This window comes from Macrobrachium rosenbergii, chromosome 43 (assembly GCF_040412425.1).
Source record: "Macrobrachium rosenbergii isolate ZJJX-2024 chromosome 43, ASM4041242v1, whole genome shotgun sequence".
NCBI classification, from domain to species: Eukaryota; Metazoa; Arthropoda; class Malacostraca; order Decapoda; family Palaemonidae; genus Macrobrachium; species Macrobrachium rosenbergii.
The window spans coordinates 50884125-50899124 of NC_089783.1; the positions used below are offsets into that span (position 1 = coordinate 50884125).

Below are 15000 nucleotides of genomic sequence, written 5' to 3' on the forward strand. Positions count from 1 at the left end.
TCAGACGTTCCCACGATTCAGCAACACGACCCAGATCATTCGATCATTTAGGGACACAAATTCTCTCGTGAGGAAGAAAGGACCCCCGAGCTTTTTTTACCTGAATCGACTTTGCTAAAGGAAGCCAGCTAAAATGGCACCCGCCCTTTCATCAAGGTTCTCACGCAATATCGCTGTAAGTGCCATTCTCTCTGTAAGGAAACCCGGTCACTCAGTTTGTAATATGCATATTATAGACATGTCAGCACATCGTCTGAATCGGGTACATGATAATATTTACTCCTTATTCCGTCATTATGAAATTAATCTGAAAAATTCTTTAGTACTAACAGTCGTTCTTCTAAATATTCGAGTATTTTTTGTAGCGTGATAAAAAGACTCTCATTGTGCTTATACAGCTACTTTTTGGCAAAGTACTAAACACCCAATGGGCCGTTATACGGCATAAGCTGAATAAGAAATAAGGAAAAATAAGCTGTAGGTTCCTGACTCCACTAACATCCCTGTCAACATCAGATAAAATGCATGAGAATTGAATATGTACCACTGGCAAGGAACACTTATATGTACCACTGGCAAGGAACACTTAAAGAAAACAAAGAACAATAATAATGCAGGAGGGTTTTTAACAATACAATCATCTTTAGCTTTCCGGGACTATTGCAAGTTGAGACTAATCTTTCTTTTTGTCTTTGGTCATATTAGATTAAGCAAGCGATATGCTGGCACGGGGTCTTGATTCGAGAGCAGGCTGTAACTTCAAACGATCTCTTTGGGAGTTAGTAACAGAAAACTCAAAACAGACAAACAGAGATGCGTCTCTTTCAAAATTTAAAGTAACCATCAATAGAAGGAGAAGTTTTATAGTACAGAGTCCAAGGTGGTGGGGAAGCACTGGGAGGATAAAAGATAATTTCGAATGCGGGGAAAAATATGGCGGCTCAGGTTAGCAGGCTGGTTCAGATAAAGCTGGCTCTGTGCCAGCACGGGCCCTTCCCTCAAGTGGTATGGTTCTGAAGGAGTTAAAATGCCTTGTTAAGCCTCTTGAGATTCCCTACTTATATTATAAGCTGTACCTACAGAGCTTCTCGACAGGTGATTTTAACTGTTGATATGTGAAATGTTCCAAAAAACGGAAGGACGGTGAGAAATTCTGCAAGGACAGCATTTATCAACAGAAAATTTGCGGAGTAATCGTCACTAGCATTATCTTTGACCAAGAAAGCAGTAGTCCTCAAACTCTTTAAGCATTGTGTATCGAGCAACAATTCAGAACGTGATTGTTCTTTGAATGTCAGTAATGACAATAACATTAATATAGAACCAACGGTTTCTACTTACATTAATAACACCCCTCTATGAGCACGAATGTTTACACAAACGATCCTTTGGGATCAGTGAATAATCTAAAGTGCGGCCTGGTATTGATTCAGTAACTTAATATAATAACGAAAGACAAAAGGAGAGAGAGAGAGAGAGAGAGAGAGAGAGAGAGAGAGAGAGAGAGAGAGAGAGAGAGAGAGAGAAAAGCCTGGATCTGGTTACAAAAGCTAATCAGATTTTCGTTGGGCCGTAGCCCACCACTAAGAAAAATACCTGAAACTTGATCCATCAACATCCTAGGAGGCAATGCTACTACTACTATTACTGCTGCTGCTACTACTAATAATAATATGTTCTATTAAAAAGAATGGCAGCACCAGTGGAATTGATTTTACACAAGATCTTTTCAATTCTTCTTACTCTCTTTTCTTCAAGGCTGTTATCTGCTAAGAGCTGAATATACGTAGTCACTTTTTATTCAGGCACACGCAGGAGGAAGATAAACAGCGTAATATAACTGAACAGTTATATCAACTGTACCAGAATAAAAAAGGGACCACACTCAGAACTGATGCCTTTCCCCTTACCCTGATTATGTACATCAGAAAGCTCTTGGCAGATATCAGCATTGAAGAAAAGAGAATAGTGAGAAGAATTGAAAAGATCTTGTATGAAATCAGTTCCAGTGATGCTGCCATTCCTTGTAACAGAAAATGCTTAAAAGAGGGTCTACGCCCTTCACGTAATAATAATAATAATAATAATAATAATAATAATAATAATAATAATAATAATAATAATAATAATAATAATAATAATAATAATAATAATAATTAGGGTGGAGACCTCTGCGGGCTGTAGCTTTGAAAATTATAGCTGTTTCCACCGCATTCAATTCGCATTGTATAGAGTCTTCTCTATTCCTCTTACAATCCTCTTTCTATCAGCATATAGCTGGTATATCAGGTTTCCTAAGGACCTATAAAGATTTCTGTTGTCTTAGGTTTATTTCCTCTAACGTGCCGACACAGCACTGGCAGTCATCTATGAAAAGCGAACGAACTGAGATACATGACTTAAAGCATTTATAGCAGGCGGGGTGTTTACAATTGGTGGGTTGGTTGTAAACACCCCGCCTGCTATAAATACTTGTACGTCACGTATATCAGTTCATTCGCTTTTGTGCTCTCGTAGATGACTGCCAGTGCGCTGTCGAAACGTTAGAGGAAAGGAACCTAAGACAACAGAAATCTTTATAAGTCCTTAGGAAACCTTATATACCAGCTACATGTTGATGGAAGGAAGATTGTAAGACGAATGGAGAAGGCTTTAGATAAATTAAATGTCGTGGAAACACCTACAATAATAATAATAATAATAATAATAATAATAATAATAACAGAATCAAAACATACTCCCAGACCCACCTAGGCCCCCCGGTACTGGCCGACGCATAAACGTCACGAAATAAATAGGTATAAAAGACCGACCGTCCATTACTTCGCCCCCACCACCCCCACCCCAAGAAAACCATACGAAGCAACGATGCAATATCTACGGGATGTCACTCGGGTATTTTTTGTGGCGTGTTTTCTATCGGATTTACGTTTCCACAAATACGCCCTCCGCCAGTTACGACGGGGAAATTCCTCGGGGGAGACACAAGAACACTGTTATTGTCCTCCTGTTCGGCCGAAGATATACGGCCGACAGGGGGGGATTACAGTAGCGCACACACACACACACACACACACACACACACACACACAAACTCGCGTGACCGCATAAAGGAAACTGTACAGAGCAGAATATTCAGAAGGGGTGACTCTATGCATTACGTAAGAAGGATCACAAGAGAGCATGCGCACTTAAACACTTGGGAAATTTAAAGTGCAAGTTGCAGTATAATGAAAAGGCAGCATAGATATAGCCGTTATCATGAAGGGGTCATATGGAGATTTAATTATACCAGAAAGGGATTGGATATATTTTGCATTTACAGTGAATTCTGCATCAAGGTGTGACAAACAAAAACAAACACATAACACATACATATATATATACATATATATATATATATATATATATATATATATATATATATATATATATATATATATATATATATATATATATATATATATATATATTGTATGCACATATGCACATGTGCGTGTGTGTGTTTTTGTGTGTGAAAAGAATAGAATGTTACGTGACTGTGAACGCGGCATAAAAATGATACCGAGTTTCCAATAACCTGAGGCGCGCTCAGTATTTTAACGAAATGTGTAGTGAAGGATACAAAGGAATCTATGGGGAAAAAAAACATATTATATTTAGAAAGGGTTACGGTCCAAGGGAATGTACTAGTATGGTAATAACGTATTTTCAAAAAATAGTTTAGAAAGGAGATGCGTTTGCACATTTTAAAGACTCCGAGATCACATTCAGCAACCTTGCAATGTGTTCATGTACACACACACACACACACACACACACACACACACACACATATATATATATATATATATATATATATATATATATATATATATATATATATATATATATATATATATATAAATGTATATGTATACATCTATATGTATATATATATATATATATATATATATATATATATATATATATATATATATATATATATATATATATTGTGTGTGTGTATATATGAGTGTATGTTTTCGTAGATAGTTATTTATCAATCTTCTTTATGTTGAAGCAAGGTTATACCTTGACGATGCAGTCAACGCAGCTATAATAAATCTTAAAACAAATTATGCATACTCCATAAACCCACGTTTTCTGTTAAATAGGAAAACTGGCTGAAGACTCTCTGACACCCTTGAGGGTATAAATATTATTATTGGTCAGGTATCGGGAATCATTACGAAATCACTCTATTTCCCAATTAAGCCATTTTTACCGACTAAAAGAACATTTTCAACAACATAACATCTGGAATCAGGGGAGTTGCTCCATTCCTTATTACATCTGGCACACACAGGTAATTAAATTTCCTAAAGCATCTAGAAGCACTACGGAATCGCTTTATTCCTGAATCAAGTTTCTTGGCAGTTAGCAATGGCCAAACTTTCTTTAAAATGTCCTGTACTGCTTCTTTTAAGGGTTAGGCTAGTTACACAAAGAACGAAGCTTTTTGTTATCACAAAGGTGCAGTCAGCATAGCTTTTTATTGACGAACAAAGGAAAGAGTAGCAAAGTTTATTCTCCTCCGCCGACAGCTGGGAATCAGCTGACCTGCCACGTATACGTGAAAGATTCGTTGTCAGTTTTTTACATTTGTCCAGATTCCATTTATTTCACTGTAGGACTAAAATGTTTTTTCAAAAACTTCGTCACATCGTTTGATCATCATTCTTTGCACCTAAATAACCTTTGTGACAAACCTAAGCAAACAGCCTTCAGAGATTCAACCTTGTGCCCTCTAGTCTACACGCAGTGCAGGTGGAAATGTTGAGATTTATACATTTTATAAATGCGTAAATCTCAAATCTAAAGACTAATACCCCAAGAATGCATTTTTACAAACATACACCATCTCTGTTGTCTCCAGAGTTAATAATCTGACCAAGTGCACCGTAACGCAAGTTATTAAAAAAATCATTCAAGGGTGCGTGTTACACACACATACAGAGCCTCCAACCCATTCTGACAAACCCGACATCCAAAAACAACACTGAAGGAACTCGCTCCATTCCTATTTATGGAGAAAGACTGCGTTTCGGTCACCGGACGTCAAAGGGTGCTCGTTATGTCCCCGTAACTGGCGCGAGAGATTTGGCAACGACTCTCAAAGAGATATCCGCAACAGGATAACAAGGCGTACAAAGGGAAGAAAGACTTCCCATGGTCTTTAAAGCTGCGTCGTCCTTCTGAATGGAACTCCCCAGGACGCCTTTATCCGTCGAGTCATCGTCTTCTTAAGCGATAAACGCACGGAGAATAAAATAAGATATAACGAGAAAAATGTAAGAGAACGCAAAGAAAGCACACGAGAAAACTTGAATAGATACAAAAATGAATTACTTAATAAATGCAATGAAAAACTTGCAATGAAGAGCTACGTACGAAAACTGTCGCTTCTCGGCTATCGTCAAAAAAAAAAAAAAAAAAAAAAAAAAAAATTTTTAGAAATATATAGAAAGAACATACAGAAAAACGTATACACGTCCAGCAAAGATTTTTCCGGAAGCTTAAATGGGGACATTTTTCCCTTTTTTTTTTTTTTTTTTTTTTTTCTTCATTTCAGCATCCGGCATCAGTTATCTCGAAAGCGCAGGAATAAAGCAGGACCTTTTCATGGAGGTCCGGGTGCGCTCTGAATAGCTCGCGGAAAGTCAAGCTTTGCAATACACGACAGGCACATGCCAGGATTTCTTTACACTTTATTATATAGTAGAATACAAGGTGGGTGTATTAAAATAACTCCATGAATGAATTCGTTCTTCACAAGATCGCAGCTATGAATCACCACCATAACAGTATATATATATATATATATATATATATATATATATATATATATATATATATATATATATATATATATACATACAGTGACTTACAGAAATCAATCTGTGCTTTGTAAACATGTACGTTAGGAAACTTGTGTATAAGAGGTTCGATAAGTTAGTTACAATGGTTCAAGTAACTGACAAATTGATACATTAACATACACATTGTTTATTCTGTAACTGCCTCCTTACTTCAGTTAATTCAGTTATCCTTTGGAATTATGTAATCGATAACTGTGCCACTCAACCAACCAGTCACTGAAATCGTCATGTGATTATGAAACGGTGCATTTAATCAAGGTACTTACTTTGAAAAGGATTTTTTCAAGAGGTGTTACTACAAAGTCCAAGATTCATGACTCGTGAGCAGCGCGAGATACAAATAAAGAAGTTGCAACGGGGTTTTGTGTCCAGTGGCTGGAAAGTAGACTCAAATCTTTCAGGCTGAGATGGTCTGGGCATGTGATGAGAATGGATGAGAAATAATTACTCAAAATAGTATATATGTAAGGAGAAGAATGAAGACCAATGGGAAGACCCAGATAATCACGGGAATAAGGTGTAGATGTCAGAATGGACCAACTGGAAATTCAAGAAGCAGAAAGTGCACAACTTAAAAGATAATGGAAAAACACCTAATTCTGCTTAGGGGATTCTGGCATTAATGGTGATGACGTTATACATTTCATATTTTAGTCAATCAAATATTTTGTAATTAATATGAAATATTTGGCGGCACGTTGGCCAGTCAGTTAAAACTTAACTAGATGGTACGTAATATTTTCAGGTGGAGAATATTGGAAGGTGATCAGTTAATTGTTATTTTTATAAACGTGAGAAGCGAAGCAAACAAACATAACTATATGAAAGTGAATTCTCAGGTAACAATATATATATAAATAACAAGTTAAAATGCACCGAAGTTCTTCGGCGCAATCGAGTTTTCTGTACAGCCGCTACAGCGCATAAAGAAGGCCACCGACAATAGACCTATCTTTCAGTGGTCTCGGTATAATCCTGTATGAGCCGCGGCCCATGAAACTTTAACCACGGGCCGGTGGTGGCCTATCCTATATCGTTGCCAGAAGCACGATTATGGCTAACTTCAACCTTAAATAAAAACAAAAACTAATGAGGCTACAGGGCTGCAATTTGGCATGTTTGATGATTGGAGGATGGATGATCAACATACTAATTTGCAGCCCTCTAGCTTCAGTGGTTTTTAAGATCTGAGGGCGGGCAGAAAAAGTGCGGACGGACAGACAAAGCAGGCACAATAGTTTTATTTGCAGAAAGCTAAAAGTGTCATTAAACTGCCTGAATTTTTGTTGTACAACTCAAGTTCTCCTGAGACGTAGCGATTATATGTAATAAAAAAGTTTATTGTGAATCAACTGTTGCTATTATTTACCTAATTTGATCCTTCTGTTCTTTCCATCTCACATGAAATGTTTCTAATCTATAATTAATTACTACTCCCATTTCCTGTTATGTGATTTCTTTCCTCTTGTTTAATGCTTGGAAGGAATGGATTTCGACGAGAGAGAGAGAGAGAGAGAGAGAGAGAGAGAGAGAGAGAGAGAGAGAGAGAGAGAGAGAGAGAGATATGAAGATTTATCTCGATTTCTTTCCTCTTATTTGACGCAAAGAAGGAATGGATTTAGACAGGAGAGAGAGAGAGAGAGAGAGAGAGAGAGAGAGAGAGAGAGAGAGAGAGAGAGAGAGAGAGAGAGAAGACTTATCTCGATTTCTTTCCTCTTACTTGACGGAGAGAGAGAGAGAGGGAGGCATGGATTTAGACAGGACGGAGAGAGAGAGAGAGAGAGAGAGAGAGAGAGAGAGAGAGAGAGAGAGAGAGAGAGAGAGAGAGAGAGATGAAGACTTATCTCGATTTCTTTCCTCTTACTTGACGCAAAGGGAGGCATGGATTTAGACAGGACGGAGAGAGAGAGAGAGAGAGAGAGAGAGAGAGAGAGAGAGAGAGAGAGAGAGAGAGAGAGAGAGAGAGAGATGAAGACTTATCTCGATTTCTTTCCTCTTATTTGACGCAAGGGAGGAATGGATTTAGACAGAGGAGAGAGAGAGAGAGAGAGAGAGAGAGAGAGAGAGAGAGAGAGAGAGAGAGAGAGACGAAGACTTATCTCGATTTCTTTCCTCTTACTTGACGCAAGGGAGGCATGGATTTAGACAGGATGGAGAGAGAGAGAGAGAGAGAGAGAGAGAGAGAGAGAGAGAGAGAGAGAGAGAGAGAGAGAGAGAGAGAGATGAAGACTTATCTCGATTTCTTTCCTCTCATTTGACGCAAGGAAGGAATGGATTTAGACAGGATGGAGAGAGAGAGAGAGAGAGAGAGAGAGAGAGAGAGAGAGAGAGAGAGAGAGAAAACTCACCTCCTGGCATCTGTACTGGGCCTTTGACCCGACCACTCTAGACTTGACCTCTACGTTGCCGAACATCGGGTTATCGAGTTCACCGCATTCTTTATCTGGAAAAAGAAAGCAAGAAAAATTTCACGACAATGTAAAGTAAGATGATTCAATGAGTTGGAGACATGAACTTACTTCTGCTTACTGATTTTCATTCGTGACTCCTTTGTTGCAAAGAATCGTCTCCAATTATAAAAATATATATGATGATGTAGGTTCTGCTTGAAATGTTCAAATGATGAGTGTATTTTTTATATAAAGCCACAAAGACCAAAACCTTCCCATTTTCTCACATTTTTGCAGACACTTAAATTGTAAACATTGAAGAACAGAATCTATACGAAGAAACAAATCTTTCCATGTGGGATAACTTAAGTGGAATCGCATTCCACTTGCACATATTACTGTTCTCCATAATTTCCCAATGCTTACCGTAGTAAGGGTATCAAAAAGTGTAAGGAAACAGAAAAGTTAAGAAGCTTGTAGCTAAATATTAAAAATTTAAAAAATTATTACAATAAGAGCATTAGTTACAGTATACCTTTGACAAGGCCCACTCAAAACAGTGAATAAATGAATTCGCAATAAATGAATGAATAAATGAATTTACTTAACATGGAAATAAATATGTACCCTAAAAAGGATGCAAAAAAATATCTAGCTGTTGTTATGGTATTTAACCGAATGAAAAACACAATATTCTATAATGGATGAGATGGTTTCCTTTGTAACAAATCGCCAGTTTTGAGGTGATTTTTTTGACAATGATTTATTTTTGACTAAATCGCCTATAGAAGAAGGTCATCTAATAACTGTATATGGCATGTTACTTTATATTCTTTCACCAGTTTTCAAGACAATCGCCTGAGGCAAGCGCACTCAAGCACTAACACAAACACACACACGCACACACACACATCAATTTCCTCATAATTTGGCTGCACAATAATAACTTTTTTTATCACAATAAAACCACAATAATAATTCCTTTAATCATTATGTGCGAACACTCACAACAGAAATGCTGAAGATATCAATGACTTGCTAAGTAAGCTTCACAAGCTTCACACAACAGAATGTTCAAGAATGAGAAAGTAAATGAAACTACAAAGAGGAATACAGTGAATTAGGGTTGTAAGTGCCAATGGAAACAGAGGTAATAGGTGTAAAAAAAAAAAGGAATTAATAACTACGGATGTAGGAAATGATTAGAAAAGCTGGATAAAATAAATTGGGGAGAAAATAACGGCCCACAATGGCAGGAGAAAAATACAGGCCGATTGGATACATTCGAATTATTCATTGTTTGGCTGAATAGTAATGGATTACATGGTAAGTGCTACGGACGTCCGGAGAATTGGAGAGAGAGAGAGAGAGAGAGAGAGAGAGAGAGAGAGAGAGAGAGAGAGAGAGAGAGAGAGAGAGAGAGAGAAATAAAATCCTTATGACCTTTTTATCTCAGTGAACAGAGAGAGAGAGAGAGAGAGAGAGAGAGAGAGAGAGAGAGAGAGAGAGAGAGAGAGAGAGAGAGGTGAAATGAAAATAACCTATGTCCCTTTTATCCCAGTGAACAGAGAGAGAGAGAGAGAGAGAGAGAGAGAGAGAGAGAGAGAGAGAGAGAGAGAGAGAGAGAGATGAAATGAAAATAGCCTTATGTCCTTTTTTCTCTCAGAGAGAGAGAGAGAGAGAGAGAGAGAGAGAGAGAGAGAGAGAGAGAGAGAGAGAGAGAGAGAGAGAGAGATGATACGAAAATAGCCTTATGTCCTTTTTATTCCAGTGAACAGAGAGAGAGAGAGAGAGAGAGAGAGAGAGAGAGAGAGAGAGAGAGATGATACGAAAATTATTCCATTCCAGTGAACAGAGAGAGAGAGAGAGAGAGAGAGAGAGAGAGAGAGAGAAGAGAGAGAGAGAGAGATGAAACAAAAATGGCCTTATGTCCTTTTTATCCCAGTGAACAGAAAGAGAGAGAGAGAGAGAGAGAGAGAGAGAGAGAGAGAGAGAGAGATGAGCGAAAATATCCTTATGCCCCTTCTTCTTCCAAAGAGAGAGAGAGAGAGAGAGAGAGAGAGAGAGAGAGAGAGAGAGAGAGAGAATAAGAGAGAGAGAAACGAAAATAACCTCACGTGATTTTTACTCCTCTGGACAAAAAACGTTTTTCATTGCATTCTTCCTAAATGTCGAAATTTCCTCTCTCCGCAATCTTAGTCGTATCATCCCCTCTTCTCGCTGTTGTTAAATTTACAAATGTTCTCGTATGTTGCTCATTCCTATCGCCGTTCACCCCCCCAACCATTGCCCTCTCCACCTAACATGACCTTCATTAAACAGCCTCATTATAACGACCGGCGACACCATGGCCTTCATTAACAGCCTCATTATAACGGCCGGCGACACCATAACCATCTTCATTATCAATTACTGTCAGATGCATCACGTAGGAACAGTCGCCGTTGTCGCACTTCTGCCCTGCAGTTATGAGCGTCATATGGCAGTTATAGTCGCACCCACTTCCGCTTCGTAATATATTTTTTTTTAACAGAGAATGGAGAACAAAGGCTTCGGTGGCCAAGTGGCGCGACACCTATTGGGATACGATGATTATTGCACGGGGAGAAAGTAAGCAATTACACTTCCAGGGAAAACGGGAGAGTAAGAACATTTGAAATGAAGAGGGAAAAGAATTTGAAGCTTCCTTCTATATTTAATCAGGTAAATTTATTTAAAAGAGACACCTGCCCCCGATACACTTTTGCAATAAATTTATTATTTGGAGTACCAATAAACGGAACAAAAGGCATTCACGGTGATAAAACAATCGAAAAATATACTGAATATTTCTTTCCTTTTGAATATGAATGATACATTAAAAATAAGTTATACTGAATAGAAAGTAAACTGTCTAATCTCTGTTGCAAAAAGCACTTATTCTGCCTAAGGATTTTTGTAAGCAATTATCAAATCTATCAAGACGAAATCATAGGCGACTTTTTCTCACTATCAAGATGTTTCCCCAAGTATAGGGTGGCTCAAGAGACAAGTACGAAAACAGCCATTTTACATTTAACCTTAATTGCACTGCAGGAATCTTTCGCAGCAAGGCAGCTCGATTATGCAAAATGAAGACTCATTCACTGAATAACACCCATCCTCCACATACACTGTGCGTCTCACCTCAATATTAAAATGTTGACACAGACACTTGGAAACTCTGACTCTTTTGCTTTTACCTACCCAAATACCTTAGCCGAATCCCTGATTAACGTCCAACAAAAACCAGTCCCCAAAGACAGGAGTTTACGAAATCCCTTGCCTCGATTGTGACCAATCTTATATCGGTTTTAGAGGTAAATCACCCCCCAAGAGATTAACACAGCATAAACGTTCAGTTAGGTATAGACAACAGAGCTCAGCTATTTTTAATCACATATATAACCATAATCACTGAATAAATTTGAATTTCTCACGTATAATTTAAAGCAGCAATTGTTGGTTCAAAAGCCAGATGGCAGAATCAGCTTTGATTAACTAAAGAAATACGATGAACTTCTCAAAAGGAGCCTGGGACTCAGATATTATAGATAAAATCTTCCTCCAACCAGCAATTAAGAAGATTAAAGAGAAATTGTCAATTGGAGTGACGTAACGGCTGACCTATGGACCTTTCTATACAAATACCACTTTTCTGTAACTCTTCTCATTTATTACTTGCCTGAAGAGAGAGACAGTTGGTCTCTGAAATACAGCATTTACTTTCTACATTTTGGCATTTTAATGGACTCCTTATATATATATATATATATATATATATATATATATATATATATATATATATAATATATATATATATATATATATATATATATATATATATATATATATATATATATATATATATATATATTAAATCACCTAGTAGCAATCGACGATAAATATAGCAAAAGCCACTGGAAATAAATGAAACATGAATGGACAAAGCGTTTCGTGTTACCTCTACATATTTTCGAGGTAGAACGGTAAACAGTAAAAGCAAGTTACAAAGTAAACACAAATGGGGATAAAAAATAGAAACAAATTACAACAACGACTGTTAGTCACGGAAACAAGTCACAGGCATTATGTGGTTCACTTGGTAACTTGCTTTTACTACGTTTACCACTGTACCTCGAAAATGTATTACAATAACACGAAAACGCTTGGCAATTTCATTTTTATTTCGTTCATGCGCGCTCTGCTCTACCCCACCCACCCTTCCTCTCTCTCTCTCTCTCTCTCTCTCTCTCTCTCTCTCTCTCTGTATGTATGTGTGTGTATATATATATATATATATATATATATATATATATATATATATATATATATATATAAAAGTGTGTAAGCATACATACATACACACACACACATGTATATATATATATATATAATGTGTGTAAACATACATATACATACATACATACATACATACATACATACATACATACATACACACATATATAAACTTACATAATAATTATATATGAATTTCACATACGAAATTGCACTGGGCCGAGAGTCCGGAGGGCAGGGAGAATTTCCGGCAGTCCTCGCTTATCGAATAGTTGTTTCCGCCATCAACATCCTTCACCCTTGAAAGGAGTCCTTTAATAAGTCCCTCAGGATCAACTGGGGCGTCTTTGGCCGCAAGTGGCGCGGCCCAAAATCCGCCCAGGCTTGAGATTCACTTTGCACGCCCATTTTGCTCAGAAACCAATTTTGAGGCTTTGTTTCACAAGACGTCTGGCAAAATTTTCAACTTCAATCTCTCTGTCTCTCTCTCTCTCTCTCTCTCTTTAGAGTTTGTCTGTACCTCCGGCTGCAATCAGATCTGCTTACTTCACTACCAATAAAACATATTTCGCTGCGTTTGCATTTTTACTTAATTACGAAGCAGAAAAGTTGAAATATTCATAACTGCATAACTACAAATAGGTGCGTTTTCATACATGAACATTCACAGACATTCACAATTATAACGATAATCCATAAAATCTCATAATAGCATCAGTCAACAAAATGGTGAAGAAATCCACAGTGATATAAATGTAAATATATATTAGAAATATATATACAAACGTTTGTATATATATTTCTAATGTATATTAACATTTATACCACTGCGGATTTCTTCACCAATAACGATAATATTATTACAATTATTCCTAAACACAGGCAGTACATTTAAAATAAAGCTATAGTATATTTTCACATAATCCACGACATCAAATACAGAAAGGCATTTCTATAAACTTTCAGTCATCTTCGTTCATTGAAAAATTAGTGCAAACTGCAAACTGATATTTCAGTGTATAAGTTGAGTAAATCGTCAGATTGGCCGGTTTTGAAATTTTAACTCTGTAAGCAAAACCAATAAAGCCTTCAAATGCATGGTTTACTTCCACTGCTGTCTAAAATATCGTAATGATATTGCATTATAAAACTGAAAAGAAAGGAGTAATTTCTGTCATTTTAAAAATTTACTGGTGTTGTTACTACCAGTACTACAGCTATGGTACAAATGGATCTAATTCCAATACCCCTTTTGATACAAATGGATCTAATTCCAGTACCCCTTTTGATACAAATGGATCTAATTCCAGTACCCCTTTTGATACATATGGATCTAATTCCAATTCCCCTGTTGATACAAATGGATCTAATTCCAATACCCCTTTTGATACAAATGGATCTAATTCCAGTACCCCTTTTGATACAAATGGATCTAATTCCAATTCCCTTTTGATACAAATGGATCTAATTCCAATACCCTTTTGATACAAATGGATCTAATTCCAATTATCCTTTGGATACAAATGGATCTAATTCCAGCACCCCTTTGATACAAATGGATCTAATTCCAATTCCTTTTGATACCAATGGATCTAATTCCAATACCCCTTTTGATACAAATGGATCTAATTCCAATACCCCTTTTGATACAAATGGATCTAATTCCAATATCCCTTTTGATACAAATGGATCTAATTCCAATACCCCTTTTGATACAAATGGATCAAATTCCAATACCCCTTTTGATACAAATGGGTCTCATTCCAATACCCCTTTTGATACGAGTATTAACAGGAGGCATCTCAACAGAGTACAACCTTAGACAATTCAAAACGATTTCAGCAAAACGCTCTGTATGACTTCTAAAGTATCTATGAAATTGGTAGTAATCCCTTGAAGTCACCACATTCTCTTTACCTCTATGGTGCTTTTTTTCACTTCATTTTCTTCTCTCTTCTTGTGGAAAAACGACGTATTCTGCCATTTTAGGAACTATTTAGCATTTTAGGTCCAGAAGTTCTGGGTCATCGAAATTAAATAGTCTGTTTCTTTTTTATTTCCTATTCATTTAGATGCGTGACAGTTTTTTTTCATTTAGCGTGGCACCAAACATAAAATAATAATCAAATTACTAATACGGGTGAAATATATACCTCCCAAATTGACCGGGAATGTTAAACAGTGACAACAATGGCACAAAAATTAAAGACTTAGGTGAGATCAAACAATAACTATGAATTTATCTCATTCCTTGCTGAGTAAGATAAAATACTCATTTTAAACTTATATTTCCCTCTTTCCTCCCGAGACTTTTAACGTCGTAGGAGATTTAAGCCTTTTGCTAAAATTCACTTCGTTCAAGACTGACAGAA

At 36.9% G+C, this 15000-nt stretch overlaps 1 protein-coding gene across 8 annotated transcripts in view; it reads right to left on the bottom strand.

Moving 5' to 3' along the window:
* Nucleotides 1–15000, bottom strand: part of LOC136828892 (sushi, von Willebrand factor type A, EGF and pentraxin domain-containing protein 1-like) — a 757486-nt gene that overhangs the window by 101150 nt on the left and 641336 nt on the right. For all 8 annotated transcript variants that reach the window (XM_067087200.1, XM_067087201.1, XM_067087203.1 and 5 more), the window contains exon 4: nt 8270–8364. In XM_067087200.1, the coding sequence (XP_066943301.1) occupies nt 8270–8364 (95 nt within the window). The remainder of the gene's footprint in view (nt 1–8269; nt 8365–15000) is intronic.